Below are 19,140 nucleotides of genomic sequence, written 5' to 3'. Positions count from 1 at the left end.
CCATTCCCCCTTACATATTTCCCACTCTAAATTTTATGCTCTCATATCTATGGAAGGAGGTGTGAGATAGTCATCGTTGCAAAGTAAAATCTCTTTCCCTATCCTCCTTCTTCTTCTCATTTGGCCTCCTGGACGAGCACCCAGGATTTGGTAACACTCTCTTTTTTTCTTTTTTTGGAGAGCCAAGATTCAATGTTAGCTATCTAAATAAAGTTGGTCTCCTTATAAGTTCAATGACAAATTCATATGATTTCATGTTGTCTTAGCATCCATTTTGGTCTATATTCTAACATACTCAAACTCCTTTTTAGAAAGGATTAGTTTTTTGTCTCTTTATGCTTTGAAACATAGACTGCTACCCTGTTTTCTCTGTGAGAAAACATACGGCTTGGGCTGTATGTAAAACAAATAGGCTAACTTGTTCAATTTTCAAGGACATAGTTTAAATCCAATTATTTTTGCCAGTCTTGTGGCTAGAGTTTTAAAACCAAAGCTATACAATGCTCATTATGTTTGATTGTATTGCTATATGTACTTATGTATTTGCCTATTTTCCATGATGCCAAATTAACTTATAAGTGAGTGTTCATAAAAGGAAAAAACTAGCCCAAATGTTTTTCAAGTTCATGTAACTTTAATAATCTTTAATGAATAAAGATAATTTTTAAATAATTGGCAAAATAAAATTAAAACATCTTCAAATTTTAATGTAGGCATTTTCACCTGAACCTGTTCAGACAGATCAAATAAGTCTACTACATGTTTTAAGTTCAAATTATATATTTACTGCATTTTTTACGAAAGTTAGGATTACTAAGAGTTAACACTGTATTTAATATATGTAAGTAAAGCCATATATAAATGAAACCACTGCATATATAAACTATATGAAGAAAATAAGATTTGTTTCTGTAAACAAGGGGTATAAGAACATAAAAATTTGTTTTTTGTGAAAAAAATAATTTTGCTTAACTTAAAGTTTTTCAAAACAGGTTTAAATTAAATGAATAAAAATGATAGACAAACTAAGTGATATAAATTTATGAAAAATTTGGTAAAGATTATAAAATGTTATAGAAATCTTACTGTATGGTCAAATTAATTAAGATTAAATGCATTTGTGTATTTTTATTTAAATTAGCTTTACTATTTAATATACTAATGCAAAAATAAAAATTGTATTCTCTCTTAAATAAAATTTTCAAGTAATATTAATAAAGATAGTAAAAATTTTTATTCACTCTTTTGAGTAAACTACAAAAAACAAAGAAGAGAGACAGATTTTTCAGTTTGTCTTTATTAGGTCTTATTTATTTGGGAAACTGAGTCTCTTCTCTACTAAAAATAACATTTTTGCCCTTAAAATCTTTAAATTATTACTTTGAATACATGACTATTGTATCATAGTAACCTATGATCTTGTTTTATGACAAATGTTTTAGATCTTGGATATTTGACAAACTTAACAAAATCAAAATTCTAAGTTCAGCATTTTTGTCTGAAAACTAGTTTTTTTGTTTTGTTTTTAAATATTAGAGCCACTGAAAGAGCAAGCGAGAAACATTCAGCTTATTTGGTGTGTTAGAAGTATATAGGAAGCAGTGAAATATCAAATGGTGTTTGGCTTTCTTTGGGTTATATTTATATAAACATTTTTTAACATATATCCCAAAATTGTATGAGCATCCTAAAATTATGATATCTTGATGTATGTTATCAGTAATAATTATGGTTATTAAGTTAAATTTTTATGTGACCCTAAAAAATTTTTGACCAAATTTCTTTGTCCATTTTCATTGTACCTTTTTAAACTTTGCCCTCATGGCTGGGTTTGTGCAGCAGCGATGACAGGCAAAGAGTGAGATATAGGAATACCAATTTAGTGGCCTTGGGCAAGTTACTTAGTTCTTTGTGTCCCAGTTTTCTCATTGGTAAAATGAAGATATTTATATATCTTCATTTTGAACCCATTTTTAATAAATAAATGAGCAACATATGCCAAATGCTTTAAACTGTGCTGAACACAATGCCGATAGTAAAGCGGCTGTTATTATTTAAATATAAAAATTCTGCATACAATTTTATTATACTAAGCAAAATCTACCTTCGGTTTGTCCATTTCTTGGCATTGTCCAAGTAACTTTTTAAGAGGACTTTGATGTTTAAACATTAAAAACAGCAACAATAATAACCAAAAAAATACTCCCCCTCACCTTTTTTAGTGCTGGTCAAAGTGTTATCATTGCAAAAGTTCAGTGCGGATTTCCTGTATTGTGGTTCCTGGAACACTTAGAAGTTTGTGATTTTATTGCTTTACTGCTTCATGCCATCCAAACATGTCTCACCAATAGATGACTCAAGAGCATCATTTAAATATACAGGTTTTTTTCCTCTTTTTATGTTAAATTTCTTCATAGTCAACATCTAGTTTAGCTTTAATCACCCAGCACCGTTCTTCCTGAACAAGCACCGCATCTTCTCTGCGTTGACCTTGGAACATTGGTTCTCATGGCAGGTATGTGTGACCCCAGTCACAAAATTTAAAAAATAAAAAGTAACCAGGAAAGATATTTAGTGGATTGGCTAATTTGGGGTCAGTGCTTTAAGAGAAAAGCACATGGTTAACGGTGGATATGTTTAGGCTTTTCATGTATCAGCACTTTGCACATTCTTTTTATCGTCTTGATTCTTGAATCCATAACTTAGAGAGACGATTTTGTGAAACTTTTACAACGGGTTTAAAAAGTGGTTTCTGACAGAGATACCTCCAAATTCTGAATGAGAATCACGCTTATCTGTTTAAATCGTGAACATTGAAATTCTGGCATAGAAATACAGAATGCCAAATATTAATGACACAATGCTTACACGTTTTTAAAAATTTATTATTAGATGACACAAGGCTTACAAGTTTTAAAAAATTTATTATTAGTGTTATGACATCCAAAAATTATACAGATTAACAGTGTGACACATTGTACTAAGTTAACAACAACATCACTTCTTCAGAGTGTGCTAATGTTAATGTAGAATCTCCTAATATTAAAATGTTTCAGGGGGAAAAGCCTTTAAGCAAATAATTTTGAGTATGAATAAATGTAATGTTCTTGGGGAAAAATTATTTATGTATCATAATTCAAGGTACTGTGATTTAAACTCAGATCATCAAGAAATTACCCATACTTTGTAGAACCAGTCATCACACCAAGTCCAGAATGTTACTATGCCTTCTCTTCCCTATAATACCTCAACAATCCTATGAGAGGTAGACATGTATCAGAGCAGAGCCTGTGTGAGACTAGGAGAGGGCACACTCCTAAGTAATATTATCGTGGCAATGATAGAATATGTGAAATCAGAGTCTGGGCCTAGGCCAACTTTCATCTGATTTCTGGCTTGGGTACTTACTAGCTTTGATACCTTGAGAAAATGACATTATTATTAGACTCTATGTTTTCTTATCTCCCTAATGGGAATCATATTGTCTATATTATGATTTCTTAGAGAAAATATAAGTACATATCTGTTATATAAGCCCATGGAACACAAATTGGCACCTGTCGATGTCTTCTTAGTCCAGAACTTTACACTTCTCAGAAAATCTAAACAATAGATGGCAAATGTACTTCTTTGGGACAGAGATGGCAGAGAAGAAAATGTGTGGATAAGCACACTGAAGATCAAGGTACACCACACAAAAATGTTGATATTGGGTGAACTCTTGAATGGAATGTCTTCATTTTTCAGTGTTTTATTGACAAGATGACTGTGTTATCAAATGAAAGAACGTTTGGATCCTACATCACTGATTTTGTTTTTAAGAACTTCAGCTCTTGCATTTGTTCTTTAAGTAATTATTCCATTTGTCTTTCTCTACAGTGTCTCAGACCACTCGGTGGAGGTTGATTTCTGGGACCTTAGGAGTCACATGCCTTTTGTTGATGGTTACTTTGGGAATGTTGTTGAAATCTTGTAAGTTTTTCTAGACAAGTGTAGACAATAATCAAAAATTTAAGGAAATAATTTAATAATAATAGGTTCATTTCACTAATGTGTAATATTTTATTATTTTATAAACCTATACCTCATTAAGCAAATTTCGAATCATTTCTTATGGCACACACTAAAACAGACGTGGAGTCAACATCCTCTCCAGCACCCGACAGAGAACTCCAGGAAGGTTGGTTAAACCTTTTCCTATTTTTAAGCTTCCTATAGGAGCAAGATGAATAAAAATTTGCCTACTAATTGTCAGATAGTATCATTTTATTATTTTCTAATGTAAGAATTATTAAATTGAATGTGCATCATTTAGATATTAACAATGAGGAAAGTAGTAGCCTGAAATGACATGTATTTCCTGCATGAGTGCTCCTGATTAAGTAACAAAGAATAATCTACAGTAAATATTACAACTAATCCTTATTACCTGTGTTTGTGTATAAGCTATACTTTCCTAACTCTTAACAGTTACTTCTGCTTCTTCTATGACTCAGAATATACTGCACAGATTTCTGCAATTCTAAACCTTACTTGTCCAGTGAATGCAGCTCAAAGTCTAATTTTTTGAGTATATTTTTCCCCAAATGCTCCCCATGTTTTCTCATCGTCTTCTGTGACCATAGAGTAGTACTTCATTTATGTTTTTTATCTTATCTCAACACTTTCACCACCCTTTATATAGCGAAGATTTGTCTACCATGTGTTATGGCTATAATTACTGTGCGTAAGTAGTTGCACATATTGACAGATAAACTGTATAATCAGACCTCAGGCTAATTAATTGGTTTATCTTCCTTTTTGAAAAATAAAATACCCAAACCTGTATCAGAATTCTCCCAATGTACCATATCTTTCATTGCTCAGAAAATATGCTAAATATTTCCCTCCTTTAGCTCTCTCATGTGGTTAACTCCTATTTGCACCACGGTGCTCAGCTTCAGGGCACGTCTTCAGAAAAGTTCTAACTGCCTCCACCCCATAAGCTACTGTGTGCTGTATCAACATACTGAATTGCTTTTGCAAACTCACCTAAGTTGTCATTACCTATAGTTAATAAATTACTGGAAATTATATAATTCTGGAACTATCCCTGGAATATATTCTCTATGAGGAAAAAGTGTCATATATAACCCGTTCACATTAATAGCCACTGAACAAAGAATATTTGTAGAAAAAATAAATAGTAAATTATTTTCAAATAATTGAATTGCATTGAAAAAAATTTTAATCTCCAATGTCATTTGTGATGTTTTATTTTTTTTGTCTTAGGCCCTGACTGCTGTTCTTGCCCAAAGAAGTGGGTTGGGTACCGATGGAACTGCTACTTCATCTCTAGTGAAATGAAAACTTGGAATGAAAGTAGAAATTTCTGTGCTTCTCAGAATTCCAGTTTGCTTCAGCTTCAAAACAGAAATGAACTGGCATGTATTTATTTGTGGCTTCCTACATTTTCTTTGATCCAGAAAGTATACTATCTAAGTAAGCCAAACACTTTGATTCAAGTCTTTAATCAGATAGTAAATGGATAGTTATTTTTGAACTAATGAGCTATCAATTTCATGTACCTTGAAACCACCATTGTAAAACCTATATCAAGTTCTTCAAAGATTTACATTATAGGCATAAAGACTCAGATAGGCACCAAATAAAGTACAAGAAACTTTTTAGGGAGAATTCAAAGAAGAAATAATACGTTATTAGTTTGAACTTTGTAATTTTTAGTTCTTTTTATGAAATTTAGAATTTCTCTTGTAACTTTTGTCATCTTTTTGGGATATAATATGAAAGCAGAATGGAGAATAAAATCACAAAAATTACCCAGTTCTTAAGAAAAAGTGAAAAATTTCTGCAGCTGCATCTAACATCTGTGCTGAGTCTATATTCATGAGATTTATCCTTCATATTACTACTAATTTGGAATCACATTTGACCATTGTTTTCTTTTTTATTTCTGTATATTATTGGGCTATAAATGTTTAGGTTATGTACTTTGCCCTTGCCCCACCCCACATTGATCATTGATTCCCTGTGAAGGAAATGTACATGGAAACTATCTCCCTTTATGAGGTTTCTTGTTCGTTTAATACGTGAGATTTTGTGGTATTTTTCTCGGTAAATGAGTGGGCTTGATCAATGAGAAATTTGAGGATGTGACATCACCTAACTAAATTAGCAGTTAAAAATCATGTGTTTGTATGACAGACAGGGTGAATCTTATTCTGAACACTGATGTTCTTAAAAGTATGCTATATGCAGAACAGATTAAAATCAGGTTAATATGTTTGTCTCTGACTCCAAGTAGAATTTTATGAACTTCAGTCAACGCTTTTACTGGATTGGACTCTCCTACAATGAAGAACGTGGGGCCTGGCTGTGGGAGAATGGCTCTGCTTTTTCCTGGGATCTGTAAGTTTCTAGGACCCTTTTTGATGTTTGTGAATTTATCCTTAGAACTAACAAGGGAAGGTAGCATCCAGGAGCACTGAAGCTAAAATCACCTACCTAGGGCATGAGAACACAGGAAAAAGAGAAGGTGCGGCAAAATAACAATTTTGGCTCCACATAGAATATCCAAGCCTATGCTCAAGTGACATGAAAATTGCTGAGCTTGTGATCATGAAAGAACTTTGCCATATGCTTTATTTTGCCTTGGTACTGTACTTGGAGATTTATGTGCCTGTACAGATAGAGGCTCACATACACAGGGGCAGCCAGAGAAAACGGTATATCCATTATTCTCTTGATGCTGGTGGAACCCAACGTTCTCAGTATCTCTCATCTTTTAAATATCCTGGGCTTATCTTCTGTATAGTCGTAAACTTTGAATCTCATTGTCATTGTTTAGTGTGGGTCTGCAGCATCACACCATGTCAAAGTTTATGCTCTGGTTTGTTTCCCTAGACTGCCTCAGCCAATACGTCTTAAACAAAACAGAAGTGAAGCATTTCATATATCAAATCTATTACTGACAACAGCAAAAACTAAAAACTCCCTGGCCTCAATATTACTATTAGTAAGAGAATAACTGAGTGTTTTATGATATTGTATTCTAGAATCATGAGATCTGTGTTTATTGAAAGAAAGTAATAATTATTCAACATGTTAATATCTTACTTAAATACTTTAAAAATTCTATAGTATAATAAAAGATCACTCCAAACATCTCACTTTGTTTTCCCACATATTAACATTTTCTTCTGCATTGCAGATTTTCATCATTGGAAACTCCAGATACGAAGAACTGCATAGTGTATAAGCCAATGAACAGTGCTATGGATGAACCATGTGAAAGAGAGAATCATTACATCTGTAAACAACAGCTCATTTAAGTGCCCCTTGGGTCAGAGAGGTGGAGACTACAGAGCCAGGATTACTCCAAATAGTATTTTTACCTCATATTATTACTATTAATGATTATCTATTTCTTAGTTCTGTAAAATGTTTCAGACTGTCTTATCAGACAATTTTAATATATTTGAAGACGTGTTTTAAAATTGATGAAATTTGTACATGTACATCTGAAATTATAAAGTGCACGATAAAGAAATTTATGAATATTTTGATGCATTTTAATGCATATGATTTATATAAAATTTAATGTAGTTTTAGTGCACATTTGTGTGGTTTTATTTACATCCTTATAAATTCTCTTGGCAGAAATTTAAATAAAATGTCATTCGCACTAAATAATGTATATGGACATCACTTCAGTCCTTTGTATGGCACACTAAATTGGGAAGTTGCTGTCTCACCTCACTTTTTGTGAAATAACAATAATGCTAATATCCTTTATTGATATGTATACATCAATATATAGATATTAATATCTATATACATATATATCTGCATGTTTTAATTTAGAGCTGAGAGTGTTGTATGACAATCTTCTCACATTTGCCATCTGCTTCAGAGAAGAACACACTTGTATGCTTGTGCTTCAGTGAAAGAGTCAGTTCTATGTACAATGACGATCTTATTCCCTTTTCTAAAAATTATGTGTCTAATTCCCTTTTTGGAAGAGAGGGGCACTCCATTTTACTGAGGGGTTTCTGAACATTTCAAAGAAGGGATGGGGACAATGATGAGTTCCAATGCTGTGACATGGATGGGATTTTCTTGATATCACCACTATCAAATCCAACTCCATTTTATAACTGTCACATATATAAATCCTAAGGAATTTATATTGGCATCTCTATTTGCTTTATAGTTTTATATTTCAATTAAATGGCAATAATTAAGAACAAAGTTGTTTCTAATATACAAAGGCCCAGAAGAGGAAAGGATTTCTTTATTTTTATTTCTCAAAATATGAATAGGACTATGAACTGAACTCTTCACATTTTTTTATGAAGATTGACTTAGGAAAAATGCATTTAAGGTACATAATGAAATATACAGAATAGAATATAACAACTTTCAAATGTTCAACTTGAACTAAGAGGGCTTATGCATTACACTTTCTGGAGATTTGAAATGGTTTGGTTTTTTGATTACAAAATAATAATTTTAATTAAATATAATGGGTAAACTTGTAAGGAAAATCAATAAGGTTTGGTACCAACTATTTCATTTTCCTATTCTATACCCATAAGGCAATTTCTTCTGCTTGGCTTTTGACACTTAGAGTGGTTTTCTCTGTAATAAACCAAAAATGCTCAATTTTCATCAATTTTGTCCAGGATGAGTCTCAACTGTGTTCACTTAGCTACACCCAAATATAGGTTCTAGTTGTCACTTTTCACAAGATTACTCCATCAGCTGTCCAGAGTGTAATCTTCTTTAATTTCCAGAGATCTCATGAACATTGATTAACAGTTTCAAAAGTAGTGAGAAAACAGAGGTGTTAAGTGTAATGAATGATGTCTAATTTCAGAGAGAAATTAAGGCCAAGAATATTTTCTCCTGGGAGAAGAAAATTCCTGTTGCCTTTGAACTGTAGCTCAGATGTTATTTTTCAGTTCCTACATAAAGTCAGGGCTTTTTGATGGAAAGTGTTGGCTTGAAGGGAGGATACTGGTCACCCAAGGGTGTGTCTTTCTCACAACATGGTGCTATCACATGAGTCACGCTCAGTCCAGGCCCATGTGACCTGTTTCATTTTTACTATTCTTCTTCCCACTCTTACCTGCATTCTGCTGTTCTTCATCCTGAAAATATCTTTGTAGTCTTTGGGATGGGATAGACTTCTTTCATATGTAAGAGTTTGTAACCAAATCTCTTTTTATCCCTTCTGATATAAGATTTCTGATATATTCTCTGGGGAGAGACACATTTTCTTTTGCTCTCTGTTTTTTTTTTACTATGAAATGGGCTGATAATGATCTAGTTGAGTGACACCATATATGTTGTAGATAGAACAGAAAAAAGTAACTAAATATGCAACACACACAATAGCAAAATAGTATTGCAAGAGTCAGTTTATATTTCCTTAATTCCATCTTGATGCCCTGAAGATATTATCCTAATGGTATGCAATACTTGCTATGTTCTGTTACATAACAGATTACCATAAAATTACAGACTTAAAACAATACACATTTACTATCTCACAGTTTCAATGGGTCAGGAACCTGTCATAGCTGACCTTGGTTTCTTTGTTCAGCGTCCCACAAGGCTGCAGTCAGGTCTTGGCCAGGCTGCATTCTCACTTGAAACTCAGAGTCCTCTTCCAGGCTCATTCAGGTTGTTGACAAAATTTAGAGTCTGTGGTTGTAGAACTGAGACCTTCAGCTCCCAGGGGTTGCCCCTGTCATTAGGCATGGCTGCTTGCTTCTTCAAGGCCAGAAAAAGAACATCTCTGACTTTCCCTCTCTCTCACCTTTACAATCTCTTTCAAAGTGTTTAGTTGATTAGGTGAGACCCACCCCTGAGGGACAAATCTCTTTTTTCATTAAGTGAAGGATTAGGAACCTTAACCACTTCGGTACGAGCTATGACTGTAGTCAATAGCCACAGATGAATGCGCACAGCCGAGTGTCGACTTTAGTCGACAGCCAAAAGCTTTTACTTTTACAGCTTTTATTAGAATTAATTCCAATTTTTCACTTATCAAAATAAAAATTGTGAACATTTAAAAATAACATAATAAAAACATATATGTATATGTTACCTATTCTGATTTATATTACAAGTAAAGCTGCCTGTAAGTAAAACAAGCTTTCTGTGCTTTAAAGCTTTCCTCATCACACAAGAGCAAAACAGATTCATAGTCAATGCACAGCACAGACTCTCATGCGGACTATGAGCGCCGGCTGTGGGCAAGGTTTCCGAGCCGGTGAGCGCCCTACTGAAGTGATTAATGGCATCTGAAAATTGTCTTATTTGTCCTTTAGTGTAATCTAAACACGAGTAACAGTCTATCTTATCTACAAATCCCATTCAAACTGAAAAGGAAGGGATTATAGAGGTGTACTCCAGGGCATGGCAATTTGGGAAGCCACTTGGGGTTCCGCCTACCACACTAACACACCCCCAGAAATATGTTACAATTTCTACTTCATAGTTGATGTAGTTTAAACATCTCTTTTGATCCCTACATTAACCGAGAACTTAATTCACATATGCCAGGGCAAATATTCATTTTCTGTTTTTCCCAATATTTTAATTCTCAGTTCCTCCATGATTGACATGTACACCCTAATATAGTATACATAAGAAAGATAATTATATTATAACTGGACTGCGACTGCCCTTTGCTTATTTCAGGAGATGCCTAACTGTTTTTCTTGCCTGGTCATGACATGAACAGTGGGCTAGCTAATTAATGATTTATGGTGAGTTGTTTAAATTTCCAAACACGCAAGTTGAATCTAGGCCCAATTTGTTTATTGATGGTTTGCATCTACGATAATCAATTAGACATCTTGTCTTTGCTATGTCACTAAGTGGATATAAAGACTTTGTAGGAAATTTTAGCCTCAGCTGTCCTGAATGCAAGTTTTATTTTACACAAACATCAACAGATTTATCCAGCCATGAAGCATGACTTTATGCAAATAGGAAGAACATTGGGAGCTTATCCCTGAACTTGGTCCCCTGCTGCTTATTTGAATTCTCTTTTCCATGCAGGATCATAGCCTTTGCCCTTAATGAAAGGCTTGCATGTGTGGTACTCACAGGAGCCTTAGGATTCCTTTCAGTTGTCTTATGTGGAAGTCTGGAATATTTATCCTCCTTTGTATTTCCACACTTTTGGAACTTCTGAGACTTTTCTCTTTATATCCTGGTTCAGGGTTTGAAAAACTTTCTATGGAGAAGTAGATAGTAAATATTTTCAACTTTGCGGACCGGTCTCTGTTGAAACTGATGAACTTTGCCATTGTAATTCTAAAAGACATGAATGATACTTAAATGTCTGGTTTGCCTGTGTTACCAAAGAATTTTATTTATAAAGCACGTGGTGAGACAGGTTTGGTTCACAGGCCATAGTTTGCCATCCCCCATTCAAGTGTGCAAGATGACACTATACACCGTCGATCCTACTCTCTGCTTTGCCTTATCCTTTTCCAGTTGGAAATGTACTTATAAATTTCATTGTATAAAAACAGATATGACTTTAAATTACCAGTATGTGGTTACTTTAAAAGGTGAAAATCTATAAATTATATTATAGCCAACTGCAAAATGTCCATTCATGATAGTGAGCGCTGGGATACATGCCTTTATGTGATTTCTTTACACGTTGTATCAGGGTTGATCTGTGTGACCAATGGAATAGAGTAGAAACGATGATATGTCACTTCTGAGCTAGGTCATAAGCAATGGTATGGATTATTCCTCTTTTATCTTTCCCATATCACTTGATCTGGATAAAACCAGTTACCATATCTTGAGCAGCCCTGTTAAAAGGAAGTGAAGCCTCTTAGGGACCGCCAGCAAGGAACTGAGGTCTAATTCCAACAGCCACGTAATGAGCCTTCTTTGCAGGTCTACTCAGGTCTCCAGATGACGACAGCCCCTGCCAATATCCTGAAAACAGCCTCATGAGAGCCCTGAGCTGGGGCCATCCTGCTAAACTGTTTAAGAATTCCTAATCCTCAGAAACTGTGTGAGATAGTGCCCATTTATTCTTGTAAGCTGCTAAGTATTGGAGTAATGGATTGCATAGCAGTAGATAACTAATAAATATTTTGGTGCCAAGAAGGGGTGGACTATTGTAAAGAAAAAAAAATACAGAACTTTAGAGTGTCTTAAAATTGGCAGTGGATGAAATCTAGAAGGACTGGAAGACTAAAGCCTTCTAGTAAGGGCTACTGGAAAGTGGAAACATGGTATTGGAAACTAGAGAAGGTAAAATTGTTTCTATTTAGTTCCATGATGTTCAGCAACACCTTTGTCTATAGTTTTGTGGAAGGTAGAAAACGTACTTAATGAATTGGGAGAAGTATCTAAAGCTATTTCCAGTCAGAGTGTGGAAGATTCTGTCTGATTTCTCTCTGCTACTTGTCGTACAATGCGGTAGAACACACATAAGCTAATGGAAGGACTTTTCAACAAAAAAATGAGCCAGGGCTTGTGACATTTAAACAAAAAGGAGCCAGGCCTTTTAGTTTTGAGATTTCTGGACTCCTGAAATGTCAGAAAATTCTAAAACTAATAATTAGATTCCGAGCAAAGTTCAAATCCAGAGGGCTTTTGAAAAATAATGGTCAAAAAGGAAGGTTTGGGTGTGACTGCCAAATTTCTTGTTAAGAGCAAAGATGGTGCCTCAATTCAGTCGGACACAGGATGTATAATGGTGTACTTTACAGACTCTCTTAGTCAACTGCTACAGCTTCTAGGAAACTTTAGGGCATGTACCTCAGGGATCTCAGCAGAACTCCAGGTAGAAAAGCTCAAAAAGACTTTAAATGTGTAGTTTTTCTGAATGGAATGAGCCCTCAAAATACTCATGGGAGATCACAAAACATTTTAAAGATGATTGCATCAGTAGAAACATAGCCAGCTTAGATCGAACAGGACAGGAACAATAAAATAAATACATACGTGCATTCATACATACCTACATATGTGCATTCATACATGCCTACATATATACATGCATACTTTTGGTTCCCTAACTTTTGCAAGCAGGAGCACACTAAGAAAATTGTTGCGGCAATGAGTACAGCTAGCGTTACAGCTCTTATTCATTTGACCAGGGAAAGAACCGAGCAGCACACGAAGAGTTGGAAAACAGCCTTTATTTCCTCTACAGCAGACTCAGCACACCTAGTGTTACAGCTCTCTTCGTGTCTTCCAATATTCTGACCATTCTGCTCCCCTTCCGTGTTCTCCTCCTGCTTTTATACCCTTGGGAGGGCCCAAAAAGTGTCCAATCAACTACAAGCTTTAACATCCAATCAACATCAAACTTTAACATCCAATCAAAAACAGTGGGATTCAAAAATTACCCAATCTGGATCACGCAAGCAGCATGGCTGGAAACAGGCAGCGGCACTGTGGGCCTGGGGCATTCTGGCATGGGGGGTCCCGGCAGGCTCTCTGCCTCGGGCCAGCCCCCAGCAGTGTGCCCTCCAACTAACCATGCGCAGCGCTGGCCCACGGAGATGCAGAGCAACAGGGAGGCAACAAGCTGCCATGTCCTGGTGCCCGCCATTTTCCTCATCAAAACCACAAAATCATAATTAAGTGCTACCTTGGCATGGGTGATTCAGAGGGTAGAACCAAGAACCTATAAGGTGGATCTGAGAATTATAGAGTCATTTTGTAGCCTAAGACTAAGTCCTAAACAAAGAAGTCCCATCATTGTCTATGCTGGCTCTATTTCTCTCCAGATGGAGAGAAATTTTACAAAAAAAGCTAAATTTAAGGAACTATACTTGATGAGTCTCACCCAACCTGGACCTGACAAACTTTTGGACTTTGAGCTGATGGTGTAATGGCCTGAAATTTTGAGAGTGGGTGTTAATTTTGCATGTGGGAGGGTCATAAATTACTTGGGGCCAAAAACTCTCATAGACAGCTTCCTAGATGCTCCCAGTGATCTCTGCCACTAGGAATCCAACCCTTTTGAAATAATCACACTGTGTAAAGGTTGATCAGTGTGATCAATAGAATAAGTCAGAAGTCATATTGTGTCTCTCTTGAGGCTAGATGATATAAGACAATGTGTCTTCTGCCTTACTCTTTCTCAGATCAATTGATTTGAGGGAAGCCAGCTATCCCGTTATGAGCAACTCTTTGGTGTGGTCCATGTGGCAAATACCGAGGCCTCTTGTGAACAGCCAGCCATGGACTGCAGCCTCTACTTAACAGACATGAGGGTGAGCTTTCTTGGCAGGAGACTGGCCATTGTTAAGCCTTCAGATAACTGCATTCCAACTTGCATGTGGCGGCAACCTCAAGAGAAGTCCTGAGGCAGAGCACCTAGCTCAGCTGTTTTTAATTCCTGATCCTCAGAGATTATGTGATGTGATCAATATTTTTTGTTTTAAGCTAATAGATTTGAGGCTAATTTGTTCTGTACAGGAGTTAGGTAGAACGAGATATTTTATCGTCATGACCCTATGAATAGAGGACATTTGAAAGCCCAATAGTAAGCTAGAATTATATATCCTTCTCTGAGGCTCTGTTGTTATAACCACTATGAAATAAAAAGCAAATTCTTTTGTCAAATAGAATCCACGAGCCTCACTTTGTTCTCTTTGAAATCCTTCCAGGAACCCCTATCCACCTGCTGTTATTGAACTGGATCCTCACAGACCTGATTCATAAACTGTTCTCATGAAATTTTTCATCATTGATCTCCTTATTCACACTAAGTATTTCATTGATTACAGCTCACCTCTTTATATATTTTTAATTGAGAGGAAACACAATAAAGTATACCAATCTTAAATGTACATTTAATTCTTAACCTATGGCTACACTGATGCAATCCACCACCAGATTGAAGTATAGACTGTCTACCACAACCAAGACTCTCTCATGCTGCTTGCTCATTGATTCTGTCCCCTCCTGTTCCAAGAAAACCACCACTCTATTTCTAAAAACATATATTTCTTTTGCTGTTTTGGAATTTGTATAAATGGAAAGAGTTAGCATGTATGATCTTTCTGGCTTCAATTTTTTTTTTTCCAGACATGGTCTTGCTCTGCTGCCAAAGCTGGAATACAGTGACATTGTCACAGCTCACTGCAACCTCAACCTCCTGGGCTGGAGCAATCCTCCTGCCCATGCCTCTCAAGTAGCTGTGCCTAAAGGTGCATTCTACCATGCTTGTGACTTTTTCTACTTTTTGTAGAGATGGAGCCTTACTCTTGCTTAGGCTGGTCTCAAGTGATCCTCCCTCTTTGGTCTTCCAAATTGCTAGGATTATAGGTATGAGCCACTGTGCCTGGCCCATGTCTTCAATATTAAGTGTTATGTCTTTGAGATTCACCCATAGTTTTTTGTGTACCAGGAGCTCATTATTTTTATTGTCCTGTAGAATTATTAAGAATATACCACTATTTGCTTATCCATTCTAATGTTTTTCAATATTTGCTGTGTTCTACTTTTTGACTATTATGAATATAAATCATATAAACATATTTGTATATCTCATTGTTGGACACATGAACTCATATCTTTTGAGTATATGCTTAATTGTTGAATTTCTAAGTCATAGGTTGGCATATATTTAGTTTCTTTAGATAATGATTTAGGCCATTTATAAAAAGTTACTTATAAAATTTATTTATAACCTCACCAGTGGTTTATGTGAGAGTGTGTTACTCCATACCTTTGCCAACACATAGTATTATCATTTATTTTAATCTAAAGACCTTATAGTTGGTATGTACTTATATATATTTGTAACATTTAGTTTCCATTTCTCTAATGACATTAATTTCCATTAAATGTAAGATTTAATTTCCATTTCTCTAATTATCCCTAATATTTTTCATTTTTTATATGCTTTTCTATGCAGTGCTTAGTTTTATGATTTTTATTCATTATTATTTTTAGTAGCTTTGTTGCAGTATAATTGATATACAATAAAGTTCACATATGTAGGCCAGAAGTGGTGGCTTATGCCTGTAATCCCAGCACTTGTGGAGGCTGAGGCAGGAGGATCACTTGAGGTCTGGAGCTCGAGACCAGCCTGGGCAATATAGCAAGACCCTGTCTGTACAAAAATAAATAAATACGAAAATTTAGCTGGGTATACTGAAATGTAACTGTAGTCCCAGGTACTCAGGAGGCTGAAGCAGGAGGATTGCTTTAGCCCAGGAGTAGGAGCTCTTAGTGAGTCACTATAGTGTCACTTTTTATTTTGAAATGATTTTAGACCCACTGGGAGTTGCAAAAACAGTAGAAAGAGCCCCTTGGATCCTTTACTCAGCTTCCCCTGTCACTGACATCTCATATAACAGCAGCCCACTATCAAAACCAGGGAATAGGCACTGGGCACTATTGTTAGACTATGGACCTTACTCAGTTTTCACAATTTTGACATGTAGTCATGTGTATATGTGTGTATGTTCTCTGCAATTTGACCTCATCTATACTATGGTGTAATCACCACCACCATCACTGACATAGGTCTATTTCATCAAAAACTAGAATCCACTTGTACTACCCTACCCCTTTTTAGTCACATCCCCCCACCTAATCCCTGTTCTCTGGTGGCAACCACTAATCTGTTCTCCAGTTCTATAGTTTTGTTGTTTTGAGGAAGTTAAATACATGGAATCGTACAATGTGTAACTTTTTATGAATTTGGCTTTATTTTTTTTTTACACTAAGTTTCATGCTCTTAAGATCCTTCAAGTTGCTGCATATAAAAACAGTTTCTTTTTATTCCTGAGGAGTAGTCATTTTCTGAGATAAATGCTAAAGAGTGTATTTATTGAGTCATATAATAAGTTCATGTTTAGTTTTATAAGATACTGCTAAATTATTTTTCTTAGTGGTAGTACCATTTTATATTCACACCAGGAATGTTTGATGTGTCATTTCTCTGCATTCTTACTATCATTTGGTGTTTTCACTGTCTCTAGTCTAACAGGTATAGTGATATCTCATTGTGGTTTTAATTTGCATTTCTCTAATGGTTAGTGATGTCGATTACATTTGCATGTGCTTATTTGCTGTTTATATCCTTTTTTTGGTGAACTCTCTGTTCCTATCTTTTGCACATTTGCTAATGGGATTTTTTTAACTGTTTAGTTTTGAGAATTTTTTATACATTTTAGATACAAGTCTCCTGACAGATATATAGTTTGCAAATGTTTTCACCCAGCCTGTTGCTTGCCTTTTCATCTTCTTAGCAAGATCCTTCACAGAGCAAAAGTTTCAAACTTTGATGAAGCTTTTTAAATCAATTTTTTCTTTTCTGAGTCATGATTTTAGTGTCATGTCTAAGAAGTTGATTTTAAATATTTCTCCTGTGTTTTCTTCTAAAAGTTTTGTAGTTTTGCATTTCAATCTGTGATCCATTTGAGTTAATTTTTCTCTAATGGTTAATGATGTCGATTACATTTGCATGTGCGTATTTGCTGTTCATATCCTTATTATATGAGATATGAACTTTAGGTTGAGGTTCAATTTTTTTTGTGTATGAAAGTTCAGTTGTTCCAATAGCATTTATGGACTGACTATCCTTTATCTATTGAATTATCTTTACCCCTTTGTCAGAAATCAATTCCATATTTGTGTAAATCTATTTCTAGACTCTGTATCATGTTCCATTGATCTCTGTATCTATCCCTTCATCAATACCACACTGTCTTCATTATTCCAGTGTTAGAGGAAATCTTAAAATTGTGTATAACTCCTTCAATGTTATACTTCATTTTTCCTTTACCTTTGCTTATGAATTTTAGAATCAGCTTGTCTATATCTACAAAATATCCTGTGCTAGAATTTTGATGGAATTTCATTAGATGTATAGATCAATTTGGGAAGAATTGAAATCCTTAATATATTGAGGATCTATGAATATATTATATCTCTTAATTTATTTATATCTTATTTAATTGCTTATAGCATTTTGTAAGTTTTCAGCATATAGATCCTATATATATTTAAGAATTTCATTTTTCAGAGATATTGTAAACACAATTATTTTAAAATTTTTGGTTTCCAGTTATTTATTTCATATATATAGAAATTCAACAGAGTTTTGTATGTTGACCTTGTATTACTTCTCCAATTGTGTGTATGTGCGTATGTGTGTATGCCTTGGAATTTTCTGTGTAGAAATCATCTTATTTGCGAATAGGGACAATTTCTTCCATTCTAATCTTAATAACTTTTATTTCATTTTCATGTCTTATTAGCCAGTCTTTTGACTCTAGGGCTTCCTGCTCTTCTTGGGTGCTATCAGCCACTCAAGGAACCATCCACTCTCTTTGCTCTGGACACGACACTCCCTGCTCTGCTGGGATGTTTCATGCCCCTGCTGCTTGGTAATTGATGAGGGAGATAACAGGAGGGTGGGGTGGAGGGAGAAACTGAACCAGATGGCTGAACTACAGCCCCGAAATCACCACCTATTAGTTGCCCAAATTATCTTCCACTCTCTACATTCACAGCCCCTACTCTTAGAGCACTTCCAGAAACCCTGCCACCTCCTGCAGTAGTATTTTCTTGCTCACACTCTGGGCTATAATTTCTACTTTAATTCCAATTCTGTTTGCTGTTCATCTTCTTTCAGGGATACTCTAGTCCTCTGGAGGGAAGTGGAGAACTCCATCTAATATTTCAGATCTACTATGAATTATAAAAGTATGTCTCTACTTTTTCTCTTAAGGATGGAATGACTGCAGCAATGCTCAATCACATATTTTGGGGCACTGAACATATATTTTTCTCTTTATTATTAAAGTACCAATAAGGAATCATCTCTCTGTTTAGCCACTGTGCTATAATGTGTACATCTGACTTGATAAGCACTCTACCTCTGTTTTCAGGAACTATCTGTCTTGCCTTACCACATCTCTATCATTTGGCACTGTGCCTAGCTCATGATAGGTGCTCAGAAATATTTGTTCTATCAATATATAATATGCTCCCGAAAGTATATAAAGCTTAGGTGTTTGTGGTCATTAATTCACACAAGCTAATACAGACTTAAATGGTTTTATTCACAGCATAACTAGGATAAAAATATGCACTTTACAAAATTTGGAATGCTTGAGCTAAAAT

General features: G+C 35.1%; 1 protein-coding gene across 1 annotated transcript; it reads left to right on the top strand.

Annotated features, from left to right (window-relative positions):
- The first annotated feature begins 2,340 nt into the window (after positions 1–2,340).
- LOC105866305 (natural killer cells antigen CD94-like) lies at positions 2,341–7,614 on the top strand. The gene is made up of 6 exons (XM_076007665.1): positions 2,341–2,515; positions 3,880–3,972; positions 4,094–4,180; positions 5,272–5,423; positions 6,305–6,408; positions 7,211–7,614. The coding sequence occupies exons 1-6, from the start codon at positions 2,509–2,511 to the stop codon at positions 7,329–7,331; spliced, it is 564 nt and encodes a 187-aa protein (XP_075863780.1). The 5' UTR covers positions 2,341–2,508; the 3' UTR covers positions 7,332–7,614.
- Positions 7,615–19,140: the final 11,526 nt, after the last annotated feature.

The sequence above is a fragment of the Microcebus murinus genome, chromosome 10, assembly GCF_040939455.1.
Source record: "Microcebus murinus isolate Inina chromosome 10, M.murinus_Inina_mat1.0, whole genome shotgun sequence".
NCBI classification, from domain to species: Eukaryota; Metazoa; Chordata; class Mammalia; order Primates; family Cheirogaleidae; genus Microcebus; species Microcebus murinus.
Note: the sequence above shows the minus strand (reverse complement) of the source record. Positions and strands in the feature narration are given on the sequence as shown.

Excerpts from the sequence above, each read along its gene's own strand:
- LOC105866305 (XM_076007665.1), top strand. Across the intron at positions 4,181-5,271 it reads CGACAGAGAACTCCAGGAAG|GCCCTGACTGCTGTTCTTGC; the intron begins GTTGGTTAAACC and ends TTTTTGTCTTAG. Across the intron at positions 6,409-7,210 it reads TCTGCTTTTTCCTGGGATCT|ATTTTCATCATTGGAAACTC; the intron begins GTAAGTTTCTAG and ends TCTGCATTGCAG.